Source organism: Rhinolophus sinicus, linkage group LG03 (genome assembly GCF_036562045.2).
Source record: "Rhinolophus sinicus isolate RSC01 linkage group LG03, ASM3656204v1, whole genome shotgun sequence".
Taxonomy (NCBI): Eukaryota; Metazoa; Chordata; class Mammalia; order Chiroptera; family Rhinolophidae; genus Rhinolophus; species Rhinolophus sinicus.
Window position 1 is genome coordinate 64181398 of NC_133753.1, and position 24455 is coordinate 64205852.

General features: G+C 40.7%; 1 protein-coding gene across 2 annotated transcripts in view; it reads left to right on the top strand.

Annotated features, from left to right (window-relative positions):
* INO80 (INO80 complex ATPase subunit) overlaps positions 1–24455 on the top strand; it is a 119801-nt gene that overhangs the window by 80554 nt on the left and 14792 nt on the right. For both annotated transcript variants that reach the window (XM_074327899.1, XM_074327898.1), the window contains exons 27-29: positions 4112–4239; positions 16354–16448; positions 23854–23926. In XM_074327899.1, coding sequence (XP_074184000.1) covers positions 4112–4239; positions 16354–16448; positions 23854–23926 — 296 coding nt within the window. The remainder of the gene's footprint in view (positions 1–4111; positions 4240–16353; positions 16449–23853; positions 23927–24455) is intronic.

Genomic DNA, 24455 nt, shown 5'->3' on the forward strand with positions numbered 1-24455 from the left:
CCTCCATGTGGTGGTTTCAGATATTTGGAAGTCAAAGTTTTGGGGGTTCTCTGTTTTCTCTTTTGCCCTCAGTAACTTATAGGTAAGAATACTTAAGTAATTTGTGACTTGAGAAAGGGAAGCGTTTTTCAGATTTGTGCTTAAATACTCCTTTGATAAGCTTACAGCTGAGCAAGGAACGCCACTCTTACAAAATGGGGTGGGGGTGGTGGTGTAGAAATGAACTTGGTAAGAAAGGCTCCAGGTCCAGGTCGAGTGAGTACAGTTGTCTTGTGCAGTTGCCAGTGCGATGAATGACAATGTCGTCACTCACAGAAAGCCTAGTTTAAGTAGCATAAACAGTGTCCTGCCCGGAGCACTAGAGATCTGAATGATAACCAGGAGAAAAACAGTGGGTTTTGTGCCAAAAGGCTAGCGGATTCCCAGACCTCCCAGGGTCAGGGTGGGGGATTGAAAGGAAACTAGGTTTTCAACTTTGCTTTAGTGCGACGACTTTTAAGGAAATTAAACACAGGGTTCATGCGCTCCTGTTCTTGGCTTACACCTGCCAGCAAACTAGAGCGGTAGCTTAGAGCTACTGTGTTAGTTTGCGTTGTCCAAATTCTCTGATGCTTTGATTGCATTCATTTTATTGGCATGTACCTGAAGTAAACGAAAGCTAAGCATTCAAAAGAGAGAATCTGCTGGTTCTAAGAGAGAACTGGATTCAAGGATTTAAGGCCTGGTTTTTCCATTTTAATGTTAACTTTGCCAAGTGTCAAGAGACTTCAGGTCAACCTGTTAGTAGCTTTGGGGGTGCTTTGACCTGGAAGATGGCATTTTGGATGTATGAGAGCAATATGTTCAATGGCCTCCTCTATGACTTGGAAGTGGGAAAGCCGTGGATAAAGGTATGTTGCTGGAAAAGAAGGGGAAAGCCCAAGTGTAAAGCACGCCTGAATACTGGTGGGAAGAGAGGGATGGGATCCAGCATGGATGGAAACCACAGACTCTCGGGCGGAAGATGAGCACAGGTATTGAAAGAAGCAAGACAACACCTTATTTCTCCTTTCTCTCGTCTTCATTCTGACTGCTTAGTTCCCAGTACAGGAGTAGAAGGCTTATTGCTGGTGCTGTGGGAATCTCTTGTGGCTTTTCCTGTTCTTTGAAAGAAAAATGGACCTTGTTTAAATAGCAGGAAGTGTCTGAGTTCTTTTTGCATCGATAAAAAGCACCAGCCTCACTGGCTGTTTACTGTGAGAACCAACCAGCTCCTCACTGACCCTATTGTGCTCTGTAGACTGGCTGGGGCGGGGAACGGCGGGTGGGGTGGGGGGCATGGGGGGGCTAGAACCTGTATGTTATATCTCTTTCCTCTGTACTTTCGTATTTTCTGTCTCCCTGAGAAGGGTTGGTTCCATCATATTCCTTGAGAGACTAACCAAAATCTCCTGGATTTCACACCTTGAATGCATCTTCATGTTTCACCAGGAGAAGGATGTACAATCCCTTCAAAAGTCTCTTCTCCTTGGTAAAATAGGGGGTATTATTTAATCTGTTACCCTGATTTTACTGCCACGGGATACATTCGCTTGATCTCTGAACAGGATCTTAACCCTGTGGTCAGTAAGAACTTGGATCTAAGTAAAAATACTATACAATTATGCCAGAGAATTGCAGAAAAGATTTCAAGAGCGTAGGTCTGTTCATTTCAACATTTTTTGAGCTCCCGTTTTAAAGAAAGGGCTGGGCACAGGTTTCCCTTGGCAGAACCAGCCTGATTTCTAGGGAATTGTGCTCTTCTTGGCTTTACACCCTGCTGAGCTATAGGTTTGCTCTCGTCCCGTGTAACTTTGGTAGCTCCTAAAAAAATGGGTTATGGATGCCAGGCCCAGAAGACACTGGTGTGTACAGGGAAAGAAACCAATGTTTCTGCATATCTTTCTAAGGACAAATAAATACTGCAAGCTGACTTCCTCTGTCTAGCATGCTCACCAGACGCAGAAATGCTGTTCATTGCTTAAGCATTTTAAGGCTACTCTTTAAGTCTTTCTTCTTAGGCCTTGTCCTTCAGGGCAGTCCAAAGAAATGTAGTGTGTGCACTTCCACGTCCCCCACCTACACAATGACAAATCAATAACGGGTACCACTTCTTGCTTCTTTCAGGTGCGTCAGCGTTCCTTCCATCTCAGTGTATGCACATCGTCGTCTCTGAGCTTTCTGAGTCCTTGCACCAGTTCATTCTGATTAGCAAAGTAAAGTAGATATGGGAAGCAGGAGTGTGTGAAAACCATTGAATCAGGACTTTGAGATGAATTGAAGCTTCTCAAAATTTAGACATAAGACAGATTTGTATGTGTTTAAATATTTGTGTTGAGAGAGTCTATGCGAATGGAGAGAGAAGATAAGCAGCCTGCAGAAACCTGAGGAGCTTAGCTTGCCCACTCTTGCTCAGTGTCTGAGAAATATAGGGGCTTCTTTTTTTTTTTCTTTTTTTTTTTTTTAACTTTCCTGTGCTTTTAATGAGAAAAGAAACAGGAGGCATCAAAATTAAGGGACCCAGGGAATCCAAGTAAAGGAGAAAGGTAACTGTGACAAGAAGAAAATCGAAAATAGTTATGAAAGCATTGCTTGCTGCCTGGTCAGACTGGGAATTTATACAGGCCCTGTCTGGTGCCAGGGAGAGGGCTTAGCAATTGCTTCTGTCCCCACTGCAGTCATTTGACTGTGTTGTAAGGAGGCCAACAAAAAGAAGAGCGCTTCAATAATCTAAACAGGACCAAACAAAGAGGCTGAACAAAGGTGTATGCCGCTACTTCAGGGGCGGGGGTGGGGGGGAGATGTGGCCTGGCAGCGGTCCGAAGGTGGGAAAAGGCCGGCTGCAGTGCACGGGAGTAAACATCCAGGACCTATGGCTTTGTAGCAAAAACAGTGGCTGGTGATTTGTTATGGTGTTGTCAGCACATCCGTTCTCGTAGAGTTTATACAATAATTGTGTACTTGGCAAATAGTGGCAAGAACTGAGAAATGACCGTTGAGAACTTTCGGATTGCTCTGCAGTTCTGAGGAGAAACTATGGGTTCAAACCCAGAAGCTAAAGATAGTATGTTTTTCTTAACAGTTTTTTGTTTTACTTTTAGTTGTTAGTTGTCTATTTAATGTCTCTGGCCTTTCTCTCTCCCTTTTTGTGTCCCTCAGTCACTTCCATATACACTCTTAAATCTTCCAGCTCCTTAAGCCTCATCTCTTCCCCTCTTAATAACAGCAATTGTTCAGGGCATGTTTATGGACCAGTCTGCAAACAGGAAACTCTCCTTCCTGAAATGTGATGGGAGTTGAATGATACTGAATGGATAAGATGAAAATTTGTGAGTTAAGTGTTCTTTAAAGATCTTTGGCTGAAATGATTTTTTTTTTTAATGGGAAGAGGAAGGAGACAGCACTAGTTAGTGAGTGAAAGCAACTTCCATTTTACAGAAACTCAAAGTCAATCTTTCTGAAAAACTGAACGAGCCCTAGTGTCTTTATTGAATTACAGCTTAGCGTAATGACATTCCCCAGCCAACCTCCTGGAAATCATCCAGGAGAGGGAGTTTGGGGTTTTTTTTTAAAAAGGCAGAAGTGGGTATGTTCATTTGTGTTTCTTGGTGTTTAAGTTTCTCCAGGGGCAGGCAGGAGCAGCCCTTGTTTCTTTACATTCTCATGCTTTCAGGGGGTAAACCATTTAGCCACAGAACAGCAGAACCAGGTATCTGGACGTAGGATGGACAAAGAAACATTAGGTCCCTCAGGTCACTTACAGCAGATATGACATGGACATTACTCATAGGTTTCCATGGACCTGCTGTCCCCTGAGTAAGAATTGGAGCAGGGAAGCTTTCAAGTGCCTGTGTCTGATTGGGAACTCTCAGTTGGTAGGGAACCCACACCTCCCTCTTTCAGGATATTTCTTCCCAGAGCACTACTGGATCATGTTTTAACGCTGCTTTGCATTCTTCTCTAGAGTACTTTCCTGCTCTCGGGATGACAAGCATCCTGGTTATAGTAAGTGGGGCTGCATACATCTTTGCAGTGAATGATTTTGCTGCTTCGATTAAATACAGTTTTCCCCTCCCCCTTTTCTTCTCCATAGGCAAGGAGAGCCTCATCACTGACAGTGGAAAGCTGTATGCCCTTGATGTCCTGCTGACTCGGCTCAAGTCTCAAGGACATAGGGTCCTTATCTACTCCCAGATGACCAGGATGATAGACCTACTTGAGGTAGGAGAAGAAACCTTGGTGACCTAGGGCACCTTGACATTTAACTTTGAGGAATCAGATGTCTGTGACTAATACCAGTCCTGCTTAGTGCCAACGCAAAGCTCATCTTTGTGATTGTACTGTCTATAGAGGAGGAGAAACAGCGAATGCAAAGGATTTCTGCCTCCCTCCTTATAACAGTGAAACAGAACACCACTAATTTCTTTCCTTTATTAGGGAAGAAAGTCCCTCATTTTAGAGTAGATTAAAACCTAGAAATTTCTCGATGAGTGCTCTATTTAAAAAATCCAGAACGTGGCTTTTCAACCTGAGTTATGGTAGTGGTTCTCCACTTGACTACATATTGCATTCTCCTGGGGAAACGTTAACAAATACTGATGTCGTCCTATCCCCAGAGATTCTTACTCACTAAGTTTGGATGCAGCTTAGATATCAAGATGCTTAAAAGCCCCAAGGTGATTCTACTATGCAACCAAAGTTGACAATCCCTGGGTTATACTGAAAGATACAGCTGTGTCTTACTGTGCAAGGCAGCTTTTGTTTCTTTAGTTACCTCTCTGTTGACATTCTCTCTGCTTTCTTACTGCCTGAGTCGTCACTTGTTACTTGAGAGAGAGGAAGTCATGGACAGAGAAAAAGGAGAGTGAAAGTGAGGACAAATAATCAGAAACCATTTGAGTAAATCTCTAGTATAAGAAAGTTGGAGGAGCCGCTAGTTGAAGAGGCTAAAGCACTTGGATGTCAGTAGTGTATAAATACTCTCATGTGTTTCCGTGGATTTTATGTATCTAATGCTTCCTATTCTAACCCTGCTACTCCAGGGAGTAATAATATAAATGGTAACAAATAAATGGACGTTGAACCATGATTATTCCTGTCTCGAATAAAGGATCAGGGCTCATATCAATATAGAAGGAAGGAAGGGTAGCAATAGGGAAGAATTTTTAGGCTCTTCGGAAGCCAAAGCTGGCTTGCTGAATTTTGCAATGAATTTATGTGAATTTGGTGGCAGGCTCTACTTAAATAACCTGGCGACTTCTTTTAGCAAGAGACATAAATGATATTCCAAGTCAATTTAATCACTAAGTCGTAGGTTTAATACGAGTGAATATAGTGAATGTTTTCCACAATTCACACTTTGTGATTTGTGTTATGAGTAGGTTACCTATTTCTAAATGATGGAAGGTGCTTATAAATGACTGTAAGTCACTGTAAGAGAGGTGCTTATGCCATTGTGTTTGATGTAAATCTTGACTGTGTTAAAGGTCCTAACAGCAATAATTCAAAATAAAAGGACTGCCTGCGTCTTTAATGCTCTCTTCAAAACAATGATGCCAAGACGGTATGAGTAACTCACCTTCAGTGGGACTCTTCTTAGGTAAAGTGCACTTGGCTTGTCCTGAAGAGTCAGTCAGGGCAGAGTCAATGAAGTAGTGATTTTACACTGCTGAGAATTACAGAAAAAGCAATATGGTAAGGATTCTGTAAGGGAGGTGATGATCTTTCTTTTTCAAGGCTATATAAGTACATCATAGAGTCCTAAAAGTTGATTCATCCTAAAGGGAAGTTTAAGGGAAGGTGGGTGAGCCACCAAAAAAAATAAGCTGCCTCTGGTAGCTGAAGGTGAATGTGGGTGGTATAAGTTTGGGACAGTCCTACATTTCAGTCCGTCATTCTGCATGTTACACACTTCTAGGTGTTACAGGAAAATAGGGTCTTTGGCTTTGCGCAGGAAAGAATTCAGGTGTGAGCCGGTATAAAGTTTAAAGTAAAAGTAAGTTTATTTAGCAGAGAGTAAATAAGAAAAGAAAGGAAAGGCCACCCGACAAACAGAGTGGTGGTCTCTAGTTGCTAGTGGAAGAGAGACCTCCTCCATCTGCCGGGCTAGGGTCTATGTGTGTTTCCTGTTTCCATGGAAAACTTCTTGGTATGGGGAACTTCTGCAAGGTACAAGAAGAATAGGGGCAGGGTTACCTTTAACTTTTGTAAGGTACAGCCTGTGGCTAGTTTGTAATAGGCTTAATTACAGGGATGGCCATAATGGTATCTCTTTATGGTCTGTTCTGTGTGATTGATTAACATCTGCCCAAGTCCTGTGTCTGACAGCACGTGGGCTGCAGACTTGGAATCTCCAACCTCCTAGTTCCTTCTTCTGGGAAAATAGTCCTCATGCCCCTTTCCTATATTATAGGTACTCATAAATATTACTAAAATAAGTAAATCAAAACATGATCGTGAGTTTTATTCAGGATGAGAGCTGTAAACTTTACCCACCAGGATCACTTTATCTCTCTCTAATCCAGCAGGTTTTTTGAAGGGGAGGGGGTGTGAACTTTTGGGGGAGGCTTTGCAGACAAGGCAGCTTGAAAACCTTCTCTAAATGTAGTTCCATCTCTATGGGGAATTCCAAATTAGGAAAAAGCAAATTCAAAGCCTGCCTTTCACAACTGTTAACATTCTTTAGCCATATGTATAACATACATCTAGGATGCTGAAGCCAGAAAATGTTGCAGCTATTTGTATGTTTTACTGAAAAACTGAAATGAAATTGTTGTCTAGTTTCCATAATGCTACGCTATTCTTTTTTATTCAACATTAAATTTCCTAACAGTTCATTCTTTGTGTGTCTATTTATTTGTTTCAGTATGATTTACCCAAATGAAACACATTCTGTATTCCAAGAGGTTAATCCGCAAACAGAATTTATTTTGTGGGCATGAACTTCAAGTGCCCACAATGTTTAGTAAATGTCTAATCATTTATTGAAATGTAAATAAATATCTTGGGACAGTGCAGTGTTAGGTCTACATTTCTTTACCTTTTCAAATAGTATTCTAAGCTTTCAGTCACTTTCCTAATGGAATCTTGTACTATAAACATTCATTAGAGCTATGCTTCAGCTTTAAAACCTGACCTGGTACATGAACCCTAAGGATCGTGATGTAGCAAGGCCCTTCTGTGTAGATGCTTTCCCTTCAGTACACTTGACCTCTTCTTTAAAGAAATACCTTGACCCTAGCCTTGCTTCTTTATTTGCAAAGTGTTGTGGCTTTTATTTGTGTTTTAGATTTTTTTTTTTTTTCAGGATTCTCTTTTTCCCTTGACATCCTATACTCAGTATGTCAAGGAGGGAAAGAAAGAAAAGCTTCCAGTAGAACCAAAGTTAGAAACTCACAGGGGGCATTGAAGCTCTGTTGTAGAGTGTGAAATATGTCAGCATCTCTTTCATACAGCAGCCTTTTTGGGTTTTTTTGTTATGTGCCTTAGCCTTCCTTGGCTGTTTGTCTATTTCTGGGACTCAAGAACTAGAAGACAGTAAAAATTCACATACTTCTATATGGCCAGGTTTCCATTTTGTGAGAAATACTAGATCTGGACGCTTAGTATTTGCTCAGTATTTTCTAAAGTGATTGATAGCTTCTTTCTCTTGGGCAAAAATCTGACTTTAATTTAAATTTCTTGTGAATATATCAGATCTTCTTCCAAATAGAATTCTGTAATCTGAAATGCTTTATCCTTTTCCATGGTATCCAAATAGTATTTCTGGATAGGGGATAAAAAAGGAGTCTGCTTAATTTCCAGGGCCAGGAATTTTTAGTGTGCCATGGGCAGAAATCAAGGACATAAATAGGGGAGGATATGATAGACCACTAAATGTTATGTTATGGTTTATTTTATATTTACGGAATCACCTGTAGGGTCTTAGCTGGTAGGGGTGCTATGGAAATAGACAGAGCCCCTGTGCAATTGGGATGGTGGTGTCCCACTGGATGTCAGACAAGACTTTCCCTACTGCCATCATTTTTACTCTAGTTTGGGACCTCTCCCCTGCACATATCCCCCTTCTCCCCCCCATATTCTAGTACTTGCCTACAGATGACTTACATTATCTCTGGGTCGTCTCTTTTGAGATTCATTCCTGTTGCATCAAGCAACTGAGTCTATAGTTTAAGGAAATAAGCCTCAGTATTTTCTATGCAATACAACAAAAGTGTTTGGAAAGAGTCAGCCAACTGGTAGTGTATGTGGTGTGATTATTAAGTACGAAACCCAGACAAATCTTGAATTGCACCAATATATGAAAATAGTGCAACGCAGAATTAAATCCAGATAATCCATAGCTAATGGTGATATTTGAGACACTGGGTTGTATAACTTGCCCAGTCAGCAAGTACCTCACTAGGGAAGGAGTCATGCTGAACAGACTTTCTATCATTTATGGTCTGGCTTCTCTTAGAACTCCAAGTTACCTTTGGGAGCTGTGATTCTGAACATACTGGAAAGCTGGGTATTCTAAAACTGTCCCATGGAATGAAAAGCAAATTAACTAGCATTTTCATTAGTTCTTAAGAATGGTAGAAGGAAATATGTCAGCTTACAACTATACTATATTTGTTCTGTGGAGTTCATCGTCATGCCAACTATAAGCAAGGCATTTTGCTAGGGAGATGTAAATACCAGTTAAACGTGGTCTTTGACTGCAAGGAATGTATCTTTGGAGAGGGTGTGTGTGTGTGTATCACAAACACAAATAACTGTCAAGTGTACCTTGATACTGAGGCCAAAAATGAAGCCTAAACAGAGCTGAAGAAAGCAGGAGGGATACATTTATTTCTAACTGGGTTGCTTGAGGAAGGCTTCATATAAACAGTAACATCTGAACTGAAGTTAAATAGAATTTCAGCCATCAGGGCGAAGGGCATTCCAGACTAAGGAAGCCAGATGTATTATAAAAAGGCACAGCGATGGCAGGTAGGAGACATTTGGGAGAGTAGTTCATTGTGACGAGCATATAGTGTAGAAGAGGAAATAACACAAGTAGTGTGAAGGCAGATTATGGTGGGCCTGTGAGTGCTGTGTGACCGGCTTGCTCCACAGCGCTCTGAATCAGATAAGGGAAGGAGAGCTGCCATATTTCACTCACGTGGTGCGATTTACCTGCACACCAGAGAAGTTGTAATAGACATTGAGAAGAGCCTCACTTTTTTCTGGTGATAGACCCCAAAGATGGAAAGGGGCATAGCCAGGGAAACAGGTACACCACGTCTGTGGGTTTGTGGATCATACTGAGTCTTTCCCTCGGGTGGTTTTATGAAAGTGAAGTTAGGTTAAATGAACATCAGAGGCAACTTTGAGGAAAAGAAGCCTGAGAACGGAAATTCATGTTACAGATCGGTAAGCATTTGCCTTTATTTTTTTCAAGTGCCCAATTGTCCTTTTTTTATAACGATGATGAATGGGGGTTATGGACAGAATATACTAAGAACCCTATGGGGCTTCTCACCCCACCGCCCTTATTTCCCTAGTGGTGGGGAGCTTCTGTTCCATTTGGGAAGCAGTAGAGAGGTTAAGCCAAAGGCTCAGTCGACCCGAGTCCCAGCTCCAATACCTACTGCCTTTGTCACTTTAGAGACCTTACTTAACGTCTGTAAAATGGGAGTGACAATAACAGCACCTACCTTTAAAGGCTGTAACGAGGATTAGATGAGCAAAATCAAGTAAAACACATAGAATAGTGATTGTCACTTAGGAAAGGCTCAGGAAACGCTAGCCCTCATCATCGTCACTTCTACCGTGCTGCAAGATGAACCTAGTCCTTTGCGTTACACCACTGGGTACGGGAGCATTTGCTTTCATTTAGGATACTTGAAGGAGTGAGAGGCACTTGCAGAAACTATTTTGAGTTATGCTGCTACCCCTGTTTGCAGGCCACTGCTGAGAAGGAGTACTGAGGGATATGAGCCAGAGCTGACCTGTTTTCTCAACTTGTATATAAGCTGGTGGGATGGAGCAGAGGATAAGAGACCCAGACAGAGATTGAGCCAGTGGGGCCTTCGACTCCCTACCCTTCTTTATCGACCAGGCCTTCTCTCTATTTTATGTTAGAGCGGTTCCAGTACTTTAAAAATAGCATACGGATGTGTTCTACAACAGTGTTCCTCAAACCTCAGTGTACTCACAGGTCTCCCATGTTAAAGGCAGATTTGATTTGCTGGGTCTGGATGTGCCCCTCAATGCCGAATTTCTACCAGATTTCAGGCGTTGCCAGTGCTGCCCGCCTGAGAGCCGCTGAAATAGTTAGATTCTAAGGAGCTGCCTTGCCTTCCCTCCATAATGGTGGTTCTTAGCTGCAGAGAGAGGGTATCTATCACAGTCATCGCTGGATCTTTTAAAAAATAAATCAGTCCAAGCCCTGGCCTAGACCTACAAGCTCGTAATCCCTAGGGTGGGTCTGTGCGTGGGTATTTTTAATCCTGGTTGAGAATCACTACTCAAATGCCAAGAGTACATCTTGTCCATAACCCCTTTGACTTCTTTAAAAATTTTAAAAAATAGTATCTACTAGAACTGTATAGGTCTCAAGACTTCCTAAATGTTAAAAGCCATAATTTTTATTTTATTCAAGCGGTATTAGAGCTTACTTTGGTTAGTAGTTATTGAGCCATAAGAATTGACTTGGGAGTACTGGTGTTCGTATTTGTTTAATTAAAGGCAGATACTAAATTATAAGACCTCTGGGAAAGGGAGAAGGTCTACATTTGGTTTCTCTTCTCTCTCTGCTGCTTTAAGTGGAGCCAAAGGAATTCTTGCTACAAGGCTCCAGGAAATTTAATCATACTGGTAGATCATTTTCTAAGCCTTTCCTAAATACCAAAACTAGACTGAGGTGAGAGATACCTTTGGTTTCTACAAGGTGCCTAGAGTAAGGAAGGGCTGGATGATGGTTAGTCTTTCTGTCTCATAAGCCCTTTTTAATGTACTAAGCATGACGCAGTTCCTATAAACCACAGTAAACCATTGTAATGCAGGGCGGCCTGCGGGGTCTCTGCTCCCGCTCCCCATACAAGAACGCAGGATATGGTGAGGCCAAAAAGGAACACCCACGGAGCCATAGGTAGGGGAGTCATACCACTTTATTCTCTCTGGCGGCACTATACTCTCACTGGAGGCTGGATCCACACTGTCCGCAAACCGCCATCCGCGCTTGCCAGCCCAGTCGCCATCTTCTTGCTAGCCCCCATTCTTTCTCTTTCTTCTCTCCTCCTCCCTCTCCTAGCCTAGCCACAGCAGTTATATTAGTGGCCAATGGCTAATGGTGATATTTGAGACACTGGGTTGTATAACTTGCCCAGTCAGCAAGTACCTCACTAGGGAAGGAGTCATGCTGAACAGACTTTCTATCATTTATGGTCTGGCTTCTCTTAGAACTCCAAGTTACCTTTGGGAGCTGTGATTCTGAACATACTGGAAAGCTGGGTATTCTAAAACTGTCCCATGGAATGAAAAGCAAATTAACTAGCATTTTCATTAGTTCTTAAGAATGGTAGAAGGAAATATGTCAGCTTACAACTATACTATATTTGTTCTGTGGAGTTCATCGTCATGCCAACTATAAGCAAGGCATTTTGCTAGGGAGATGTAAATACCAGTTAAACGTGGTCTTTGACTGCAAGGAATGTATCTTTGGAGAGGGTGTGTGTGTGTGTGTATCACAAACACAAATAACTGTCAAGTGTACCTTGATACTGAGGCCAAAAATGAAGCCTAAACAGAGCTGAAGAAAGCAGGAGGGATACATTTATTTCTAACTGGGTTGCTTGAGGAAGGCTTCATATAAACAGTAACATCTGAACTGAAGTTAAATAGAATTTCAGCCATCAGGGCGAAGGGCATTCCAGACTAAGGAAGCCAGATGTATTATAAAAAGGCACAGCGATGGCAGGTAGGAGACATTTGGGAGAGTAGTTCATTGTGACGAGCATATAGTGTAGAAGAGGAAATAACACAAGTAGTGTGAAGGCAGATTATGGTGGGCCTGTGAGTGCCGTGTGACCGGCTTGCTCCACAGCGCTCTGAATCAGATAAGGGAAGGAGAGCTGCCATATTTCACTCACGTGGTGCGATTTACCTGCACACCAGAGAAGTTGTAATAGACATTGAGAAGAGCCTCACTTTTTTCTGGTGATAGACCCCAAAGATGGAAAGGGGCATAGCCAGGGAAACAGGTACACCACGTCTGTGGGTTTGTGGATCATACTGAGTCTTTCCCTCGGGTGGTTTTATGAAAGTGAAGTTAGGTTAAATGAACATCAGAGGCAACTTTGAGGAAAAGAAGCCTGAGAACGGAAATTCATGTTACAGATCGGTAAGCATTTGCCTTTATTTTTTTCAAGTGCCCAATTGTCCTTTTTTTATAACGATGATGAATGGGGGTTATGGACAGAATATACTAAGAACCCTATGGGGCTTCTCACCCCACCGCCCTTATTTCCCTAGTGGTGGGGAGCTTCTGTTCCATTTGGGAAGCAGTAGAGAGGTTAAGCCAAAGGCTCAGTCGACCCGAGTCCCAGCTCCAATACCTACTGCCTTTGTCACTTTAGAGACCTTACTTAACGTCTGTAAAATGGGAGTGACAATAACAGCACCTACCTTTAAAGGCTGTAACGAGGATTAGATGAGCAAAATCAAGTAAAACACATAGAATAGTGATTGTCACTTAGGAAAGGCTCAGGAAACGCTAGCCCTCATCATCGTCACTTCTACCGTGCTGCAAGATGAACCTAGTCCTTTGCGTTACACCACTGGGTACGGGAGCATTTGCTTTCATTTAGGATACTTGAAGGAGTGAGAGGCACTTGCAGAAACTATTTTGAGTTATGCTGCTACCCCTGTTTGCAGGCCACTGCTGAGAAGGAGTACTGAGGGATATGAGCCAGAGCTGACCTGTTTTCTCAACTTGTATATAAGCTGGTGGGATGGAGCAGAGGATAAGAGACCCAGACAGAGATTGAGCCAGTGGGGCCTTCGACTCCCTACCCTTCTTTATCGACCAGGCCTTCTCTCTATTTTATGTTAGAGCGGTTCCAGTACTTTAAAAATAGCATACGGATGTGTTCTACAACAGTGTTCCTCAAACCTCAGTGTACTCACAGGTCTCCCATGTTAAAGGCAGATTTGATTTGCTGGGTCTGGATGTGCCCCTCAATGCCGAATTTCTACCAGATTTCAGGCGTTGCCAGTGCTGCCCGCCTGAGAGCCGCGCTGAAATAGTTAGATTCTAAGGGAGCTGCCTTGCCTTCCCTCCATAATGGTGGTTCTTAGCTGCAGAGAGAGGGTATCTATCACAGTCATCGCTGGATCTTTTAAAAAATAAATCAGTCCAAGCCCTGGCCTAGACCTACAAGCTCGTAATCCCTAGGGTGGGTCTGTGCGTGGGTATTTTTAATCCTGGTTGAGAATCACTACTCAAATGCCAAGAGTACATCTTGTCCATAACCCCTTTGACTTCTTTAAAAATTTTAAAAAATAGTATCTACTAGAACTGTATAGGTCTCAAGACTTCCTAAATGTTAAAAGCCATAATTTTTATTTTATTCAAGCGGTATTAGAGCTTACTTTGGTTAGTAGTTATTGAGCCATAAGAATTGACTTGGGAGTACTGGTGTTCGTATTTGTTTAATTAAAGGCAGATACTAAATTATAAGACCTCTGGGAAAGGGAGAAGGTCTACATTTGGTTTCTCTTCTCTCTCTGCTGCTTTAAGTGGAGCCAAAGGAATTCTTGCTACAAGGCTCCAGGAAATTTAATCATACTGGTAGATCATTTTCTAAGCCTTTCCTAAATACCAAAACTAGACTGAGGTGAGAGATACCTTTGGTTTCTACAAGGTGCCTAGAGTAAGGAAGGGCTGGATGATGGTTAGTCTTTCTGTCTCATAAGCCCTTTTTAATGTACTAAGCATGACGCAGTTCCTATAAACCACAGTAAACCATCCAGCAAGCCGTAGCCAGCCAGCAGTGGTCCTCAGATGGGAATAAATTACGGAAAGTTGGGGGATGACTTGGAGAGTTGTACCATCTTTAAAAGATATCCAACTGCAAAACTCAGCAAATAGACAGTTTTTAATTAACAGGTATCAGCAGCTGGCTCTGAAAAGAATATAAAGTGCTATAAGTACTATCAAATCATTTGCCGTTAGAATTTCTGTTTTTATTTTAACAAAATAGAATTGAATTTTATACTAAAACGAGATGTTTTTAGGATCATAGGAAAACAACTAGGAATGGAAGTGGGCACAGTTCTTGAAATTAACAGTGGGAAGAAATTAGGCATTTCTTTCTAGATGAACATTTGATTAAGTAACTTTTCTAAACAGCCTAGAATTTTAAAGAGACATGTAGAATAGATTTGGTATAGCCAGAATTTGTGAATGAAAGAAATACTGAATTGCTTTTATAGCTCAGTCGTTATCTTTTAGATGTTTTTCTATGGCATGGCATGAGGATTATAGACATTCCTCTTATTCTGCTTTTAACTGCTTTTTCCATGTCCATTTACTAGTTGTTTTTAAAGCTATTTACTGAAATAGGATCTAAACTCATCTAAGCCTTCTGAAATCCCACTACTCCCCTGGGTGGCAGAGCAAAGGCTGAGAGCAGTAAACTGAAAATACTCACTTCTGTTGCCTCAGTAACAGGCTGTCTGTAATCAGCATTGGTTTGATTATGGTCTAGGACATACATCTCTGGTATTGTGCGGAACTTGATATATAAATGATACAAATAGCAAGATCTACAAGAAGATTCATTCAGTTCCCTCACTGAGGTTAGAAGTGCTGTTTTAAAAGGCCAAATACTGCCTGTGGAAGAAGCCCACCCTTTGGTTAGAATCCAAATCTGTAGGATGCCTGTCTGTATAATCTCATTTTGTTGTTCTGGATGGTGGCGTTCCCTGATTGGATTAGCTGCCGAGGTAGGAAGCCTTTGAAGACCATCATCATGCTATCATTTTTCACTTTCTTTCCCAAACTCCACCTAATCTAAAACACCCCTACTCTTCTGTCATTAACCCTGTTCCATTATAGGGCTATACCAGTAAATGTGAACTTGAGGTTCACTGTGGCTGAATGTTTTCTGCCCGTCATTGATTATCAAAGCCCTTAAAAAATGACCTGGAGACAGAAAGAAATAGTAAATAAGTAAATACATGTACATACATACACACACATACAAAACACAATGAGAATGTGTGCCTCAGTGAACTTGTCTGCAGGGTCAACCAGCTTCACCTCCCAGGTACCCTAGCCAGAGACCTCTGCCAAGCTACTAAGGGGTTTTGGCTCTTACTTGCCCTAAGAGTAGGCTGCCACATACACTGCACCAGCCATACCAGATTGTAGCAATGATGTGTGCTGAAATACTCAGCCAGGTATAAGTTACGAGAATATTGCAATAAAAGAACATTTGCACAGAAAATTAATTCACTCAAACATCTCCCAAACATAGAAACGATTAGCCTTTTTCAATAGGGAAAAGGTATTTTAGAATTGAAATAACTGTTTCATGGTGTTTTTTATAAACAGGCAGCTGTGTTGAGTTGTTGATAATAGTTCCTCTACAAATGGACTTTCTGAAATGTAATCCTTTAATCAGAGGTAATGAAAGAGGAAATCAGTGCTCATTTGGATATCATCTGTAAGGGGAATTGCAACTTCTGAAAATGGAGATATGTCCTCTTCACTGCATCTCTTGAAGTCTCTTCTCCATTCTCAAAAGTTGTAATTCCTCTTACACATGATGTTAAGAACATTCTCTGCCATGGAAAGTCACCTTGTCTTACATTGACTCTGACGCTTAGGCCTCCCTTCACAGTGACGCGTGCTTTGCTGAGAAAAGGAAGCTTAGGCTATAAATTCAAGGACTTTGGTCAGCAAGGATTTGCTGGGGAGAAACACCTTAGGGTGAGTGTTACTTATTTAGTCCATAGCTGTGAGAAACATCTAGTTGGTACCGAGAAGCCATTTTGGTTTAGACATTTCCTTTTGGGGTTTGTTTGTTTTTAAATGAACCCTACAGAAAGCTGCAGGAGTAAGATTAGTTTCCAAGTTGGAATTGAGGGGGGCTGTAGTCTTCAGGTTACCCTCGATTTTTACGCACTAGCAATAAAGTCATTTACAAATTAAATTCCTGTACTTTTGAGGTTGCTTTCTCCTCATTCTGGATATGATGACTTGCCCCAAGGATGGATGAGGTAGAAGGTGGGTAGATGCTTATGGGAATTGGAATACAGTAATTTGCATCAGACTGATTGTATCTTTTTACTCTTGATTGACAGGAATATATGGTTTATAGGAAGCATACCTATATGAGGCTTGATGGCTCATCTAAGATCTCGGAGAGGCGGGACATGGTTGCTGATTTTCAGAACAGGTAATGTTAATGGGAATTAGAAAAATCCTCGTTTGATTTTCCTCTGGTGCTTGAGATGGTGAGTTCAAAAGAAATACCAACACATTTCAGATTGTTAAGTGATCGTGATATATAGTTCCTGCCGTTTTAAGAGGTAGCTAAATCTGCTTATAGCAGTTCAGATCTGGTGTGTGTGTGTGTGTGTGTGTGTGTGTGTGTGTGTGTGTGTGTGTGAGAGAGAGAGAGAGAGAGAGAGAGATGAATACTTGATGATTTTTGTATTTGAACTCTGCTTCTTACTAAATCCGTCCCTGTTTCTTTGGGCAATAAAAGAAATGATTTCTGAGTATGACCCAATTATCCTTATGTGGATAATATGTATGTAGAAAAAAATCCACAAGGCTGTATTCCTAAATCCACAACACTCAGTGGCTGTATATGTGGGTGTTGACTTATAGTTGATTTTAGTTTGTTTTTGCTTACCTGTTTTACTTTGTATGAGTTTAAAAAAAACACAAAAAAACAAAAAAGCTTCCTTTCCCCTGCTTTTTCTCCAGCCTTGTAGCAGTACAGTGCAGCATGACAAATTGCAGCAGTGTGCATTCTGTTCAGCTGGCACCTCTCAGTTACAGTACTTCTACCTGATAATGAGCCTATGAAATTTCAAATACTACCTGCTGGATGCTGATGGCTTACAGAGCCATAATTATCCTAAGTGCAGGTTCTCATTGTAATAAGCAGAGTCTGGTTACTGCTCTCTCCAAGGAGAAAGCCAGGCTCTGCTAGTGACAGGTCTGCTGAACTCCACCCTTAATTTTCTTCCTGAAACCTGGAGAACTAAGGAATAGAGTAACTCTTAATGTTTTATAAATCAGAACACTCTTTGAATTTCTGGTCTTTGTGTAATCTGTTAATATTTAACTTTCGCATTCTTGGGAAGAAAGTTAAGCACTTAGCCATTTGTATTTAGGTTACAATTTTTAATTTCTTTCAGTTTTGAAGCACGGTTTATTTCAATTGTAAACCAATTTAGTGTAAAACAAATCCATATTTCAACATAGAATGCCCTCTGATTGAGAATTTTTGCTTTTGAAAATTTTTGCTATTGCATGATCCTTTACAGTGAGCACAGGTAAGGAGATTATCTCCTGATGTTGACAGTGTATACTCAGACCAATAACTTCTAAGTTGAAGCTGTATGTCTGATTTTTGGCGCTGTTTGACTAACAATAGAAGGGAAGATCTGCCTTGGACTTGTTTCAGTTTATTACCTTGAACCAACTGTGTGGATGGCCTAAACTAGCTTCTCACCTAGCAGAAGTATCAGCAGCTTCTTTTTTATTTTTTATTTTTTTTTATTTTTTATTGGGGAACAGGGTGTTTCTCCAGGACCCATCAGCTCCAAGTCGATGTCCTTCAATCTAGTTGTGGAGGCCACAGCTCACTGGCCCATGTGGGAATCGAGCCGTCAACCCTGTTGCTGAGAGCTTACACACTAACTAACTGAGCCATCCAGCATCCCCAGCAGATTCTTAATTTGATTATTTGAGACATGTATAAGCATAGTAGTGTCCCCAAGACCCTCCATTGGGATGCCCTCAACCATAAAATGTTTACCAGCTGATCTTCAGGCTTTTCTTGATTCTGAAATCAAATGAAACATATTTTACCTTACGTTTATCTCCTTACCTTTTCCAACCTAAGAGCTCCAATAGACAAGAATCTTATGTACAAAATTTATAGACTGTGTTTTCCCCCAGATTGCCTGTATTTTCTCCAGGCATGCCAGCATCTCATGTAGGCACACTGGTATGAGGTGGCATGAGTTGTGTGTTAGAAGAAAATCCATTAAGTAATCAGTATTCCACCTACTACTGTTTGTGTTTATTTTCTACTAACATGTTTGATATTGTACATTTGAGGATCTCATGAACAGCAAAGCTATGTTTTTCTAGTAACACCTGGCATCATTATATCTTAAAATGCCTATTGAGGAAAATTTGAGAGATATTTAATGATGAAAATAAAAATCACCCACAATCCCATCACTGAACAGTTTGTTATATCCCTTAGTCTTTTGTTTGTTTGTTTGTTTGTTTGTTTGTTTTTTAAGATTTTATTGGGGAAGGGGAACAGGACTTTATTGGGGAACAGTGTGTACTTCCGGGACTTTTTTCCAAGTCAAGTTGTTGTCCTTTCAGTCTTAGTTGCGGAGGGCGCAGCTCAGCTCCAGGTCCAGTTGTTGTTTTTAGTTGCAGGGGGCGCAGCCCACCATCTCTTGTGGGAGCCGAACTGGCAACCTTGTGTTTGAGAGGACGCGGTCCAACCAACTGAGCCATCCGGGAGCTCAGTGGCAGCTCAGCTCAAGGTGCCGTGTTCAGTCTTAGTTGCAGGGGCGCTGCCCACCATCCCTTGCAGGACTCGAGGAATTGAACTGGCAACCTTGTGGTTGAGAGCCCGTGCTCCAACCAACTGAGCCATCCCGGAGGCAGCTCAACTCGAGGTGCTGTGTTCAATCTTAGTTGCAGGGGCTGCTGCCCACCATCCCTTGAGGGACTTGAGGAATTGAACTGACAATCTTGTGATTGAGAGCCCACTGGCCCATGTGGGAATCGAACCGGCAGCCTTCGGAGTTAGGAGCATGGAGCTCTAACGGCCGGCCCTATCCCTTAGTCTTTAATGTGTGTGTGGTTATATTTATACGTTGATACCATAGATAAGATTGTATGTTCTGATTTCTTCACTTAATAGTTATATCACAAACGTTTTCACATTTCATTTAAAAAGTCTGTAATCATTATTTTTGGTGACCAATATATTCTATTACATTAGGTATGCTCTATACCATTTTTCTGTTAAAATGTTGAGTGAATACTTTGTTTATGAAAAGCTTTGTCACCATTTCAGATTATTTTCTGAATATAGATTCAAACAAGGGAAATCACTGAGTGAAGGGATATGAACATTTAAGACTGTGCATATTGTCATATTGCTTTGTAGAGAGTTTTACTGATTTAGATTGCAACCAGAGCTGTAGTATGTTGACTTCTGATGATGTGGGCTTCTGAGTTGTAGAGCTACAGCTGTTCTTCTAGGCGACCCAATTCCCAGAAAACTGGACTGTGTGATCCAGAGCTTAGTATATTTTACAGTGACCTTTTAGTGGAAAATATCAGTACATGTATCTAATTTATTACTTCAAAATCTCTTTTTTAACTTGTGAGCAGTTATTTGGGCAATCCCAGTAGCACACAGTAGTTTTGAAAAAGCTTAGCTCTAAAAGCTTAGCTGACCGTTAAATTGTACTATTATCTACTTAGTAAACATCTTATTTTGCACAGCTTTTCTGGGAAACCTTACTTGAGCTTCCAAACCATACAACTGAGAATTATTTAGGGAGCAGTGAGGTGTTTGTTTGTTTTCAGAGTGAACATTTGAATATTAGGCAAAATGAACAACAAACTGAAATCTCCTTCTCTGCCTACATTGTGAGCGAGATGATTAGAGTTGGGATTATGACTCGGAAGAAATGAACTTTGGCTGTGCTGACGGAGGTTTATCAGGCAGACTCCTCCAAATGGGGAAAAAGTGTCTCAACTTACAAATCTGAGTGGCTGCAGTAGGCCAACATTGAGAAAAAGACAGGTGTTCTTGAAAACAAAAAGCATGCCTTGCCAAATATTTCATTATTATTAATGAAAAGACATCAAAAGAAAAAATTGTAGTTTCAACTGGAAAGCCCTGTGGCTCTCAAAGGTCAGCCAGAGTAAACAAGAACTCCTATAAAAAGCCATTTACATTCCCTTCATACAAGATTTATTTGTGAGGGATCCTTCCAGGAAAGAGTCTGACTGAGACTAAAGACTGTTTGGCCAGGATGTCCTGACTGGGCAACATTCAGAACATGTGACCAGTGCGTGATCCTAGAAGCTGTTCACAAGGTCTTTGCTCTGGGTGCCTTGGCCTTTGCTTCACTTCTTCCTACCCCATGACATTTACCAAATGGATTCCCCCGTTATCTGACCTCTCAAGGTGACCCTTTGGAAAACATGAGAAAAAGGAGTGTACTGTGGGTTTTTCTTTCCTGATGTGAGTTTTGTAGCGCTCGTGTCGTCTTTCATTCTGGCTCTTTTTCAGTCACTCAGCAGGTCTTGACTTCAGGCAGCAACGTGCCTGGTACTATTTGGGTATTTTGGTACAAACTGGCCTCATTAACTCAAGCAGAGTAAGGTCATTAACTCAAGCAGAGTAAGAGTGAGACCTAGGCGTATATCTCAGACCACCTGGAAGCGGGTCTCTGAGGCCCTTTTCAACACAGACCCGGAGCTGAGATTCCTTTTCAGCCCCCTAGAGGGCACCCAAACCATCATGTTGCCCCTGGGATTCTGTTTTCTTGGTTCAGTGGCAGCCTCCCAAACATTAATCCACATGATAAATACTAGATTTATTAAGTAGAAAGGAATTCTCAGCAGTTTGATTTAGATATTTTTCAGTGTGATTCAGGATGCAAACTAATTTCTTTGACTTTAACAGCCCAAGGTTTACACGATCCTTGTTTTTCCATTACAGTATGATAAAATTATATTGAATGCAGCCAAACCTTGCTACTTACCATCTACTTCATCATTAAAAGGCATCTTCCCAACACAAAGTTAATATCTAAAAAAAGGCACTTTCCACCGTTATATTTCTAAGTTTGTCATTTTTACCTAGATTCCTTTAACTGGTGTTTTTTCAATAATAATCCCTGTTTGTAAGTGATTATCACACCTGGCGTCTTATCTCTCTGGCTTTCCAGGCTGTGGAAAGGACCCATTTTTCTGCTTCTGCCCTTTTTTTAATTATGGTTCCCAACTGCCTTGTACCTCCCTCCCTGTCCCCCTCCCATTCCCCACCCCCCAGCCCATGCTCAGGCTCTGGACTTCCTTAGGAATTCCCAAAAGAGTCCTCACCATTGGGTGACTGTCATTAGCTCTCACACAGGTATTGATTGGAAAGAAGCCTCTGACCCCTGCCTCTGTATCCACCAAAGCAGGAAAGAGAGCTGTATAGGGAAAAGCAAGCTTCTCAGGGCCAGAGTGAGAAGGATTTTTCTATAGAGATTAGTACGGCCTAGAAAACTCAATTGTTATTTGAAGACTCTGGTTAAGTATTCTCTTATGGGCTGTGAGGTATCAAACTTTCATTTACATCATCCCGTATCTATGGGAAAACGTGTTTGTAAACTGGCAGATGCCTTTTAACTGTTTGGTTTGCCTTGTATGATTTTACCATAAAAGATAACATCTTATAAATTAAATAAATAAAATTATGAAATATTAAACTTTATGATAATATTCAAGGATAAACAAGTAGAACTTATGTTAAGAGTATAGAGCTTTTGGAATCATGTCCTACAGAGGCCTCCAAACATGCTGTTATCCATGCCATGCCTGCCTCTAGGAAAGTCGTGTTAACTGAATGCAAATAAAGGGCAGATTTCTACTAACACCTACCCAGCTTAGTGATTAACCAAGATGCTTATTACAAAATAGCTCCTTCACTGATACCATGTTTACTGTTGATATGTCATCAGTTAGTCACTTCAACTATATTCAGAGCATCCCAATTTTATATCCAGGAAACAGACTTTTAGCAGTCAAGTGACTTTATCAAGGAAGAACAGCATCAAGGGATGAAAGCATCCCGATGTCAGTGTTTCCAGTTTGTTTTTACTTGAACCCACAGAATAATATTCATTTTACATTGGGATTTAGTACCTATATACCATACCTGAAATTTCACAAAACAGCATTTACCCTTACGACCTGTGCTATATTACAGTATTTTCTAATCTGTTCTGTTTCTTTAATTTATTTCTGTAATGTGGTTCAGATCCACCAAACGGATTTCATGACCCATGATAGGTGTCACCTGCAATTTGAATAACACTGACCTAAATGAATTTCCAGTTGTATCCCTCATTATAGTCATAAAGAAAGGGGATTAGCAACTTGATTTAGAGGACTGCAAAGTTTGCTCTCAGGTATAATGCAATCCCTTAGAAATGTTCTGGAAAATAACATCGGGTTTTAGGAATGTGAAAATACAAGATAATTTTAAAATGTATTTATGGTGTCTGCAAGAGCTGGATTCAAACTGAGCCCCTAACTGTATGCATATACATAGGTAAATCTTACAGTCAAAGCCTGCTTTTGTACTCTGGCATGCACCTTGTTCCTAGAAGATACTCAGTAAATACTTGTTGCCTGAATGAGTGACAGTGGCACCTACTGGTTTATTTGTAATTCTAGGTTTCTGGAAAAGGACGTAACATGAAACAAAACTATATCTAACTGTTTCTTGTAAGGGCTGTGTTGTAAGGGCATTCATTAAAAAGTACTTTAATTCCAGCCTGTTGTCATGGATTGATCCTAAGTTCAACTTGATACCTACATAGAAGTCCTGACCGCGGTTCATTTTTCTGGGACGGACTTTCTTCATCTGAAAATGAGTGCTTTAGAATTATAATCATTAATTCTCAAATTTCTGGAACTCATGATTCCTCAGGGGAACATAGGAAATACTGATTTATCTCCTCTGTATGAAGTAGGAGTGGTTTGACTTGTTAAAAATTTAACTGTTAACATATAGAAAGAGGCCTCTACTGCCATGATAACAAACTTTTCTTTTATATTTGCTACATGTTTGTAATTATATTGCCTATCAGTCAGTATTAGTGGGCAGCAAAAGTATATCTGCAAATTGGAAGATGACAACCATGGTTTGATATTAGCCGCAGAGCACCTTTGAACAGTGTGTTAAAGAAACGTTAGATTGGCCTAGGTAACCACCAGAACTCTTTGTAAGATGCTGTTTTTTTTTTTTTTTTTTTAGTTTAATAGACTTTATTCCTTTAGTTGAACAACCTCTACACACAAAATAGATGGTTTAAGATCTTTGAGTGGAAAGGAATTTAGGTCTCAAAGGTTTTATGAGTCTGCTACATGTTTTCTGGAAATTATTTAACTGAGACTTTTAAGACCCCTGAAGAAAATAGAAAAATTGGTTCAAGGAAACAGCAGTTAGATTTTGGAATCAAACTACCTACCAATTCTTTAAGTTAGCAAACCCAGAATTGGAAATTGGGGCAATTCCTCTTCTTTAAGATTTCCTACACACTCTAATTCACTCTGGGAAACAGAAGCCTAGTCTATGCTTTAACATTAAGGTGAACACAACTGACGGCCTGGAAATTTTGTGGAAGTATTTTGAGGGTAGTTTTGAGTAGGGATGAAAAAAATAACTAGACAATGCATAAGGTTAGATTGGAAACCATGAACTTGTATTGAAGATGCTGTTTTGTATTCAGAGATCACTCTCTTATGCCAAGTGCCATTTTTCTTTTTCAGTTGTTCCTCTTAACGTACCCCACTCTCTCCTGCAGGAATGATATCTTTGTGTTCCTGCTAAGCACACGAGCTGGAGGACTGGGTATCAATCTCACTGCTGCAGATACAGTAAGTAATGAGAGCACAACACACTGGTTTTCTGCTATAAATGTATCATTCAGTTGGCATTACCCTTTGCTAACAGTGGTCGCGCTTTGCCTGGAACTAGAACATTTTAGCTTTCCTTTTGAACTTTCTATCCATTCTGTTGGAATAAGTTTCTTACGCATTCATTGTGTAAGAATGAATGCCTGCTGTGTGTCTGATACTATTCTAAATACTTGGAGTACATGAGTGAATAAACAAACTGAAAAAAATACCAGTTTAACCAGGTTTGTTTGGGGAGCTCTAATGGAACAAATTGGGAAGAATTGTTCTATTACTCTTATGCATTATTTCATCATAAGAAAAACTCATATTTTTGTATCCCAAATTTCAAAAGTTGGTTGGAGAGCAATGAAATTGGTGATTCAAAAAAATACATTCCATCAAATTATCCTTTCATATCCAGTCTCTTTGGAGGAATACTTTAGCAGCTGAAAGGGAGAAAAAAAGAACATTCCTTTTGAATCTCAGAATTATTCCCAGTATTCAGATA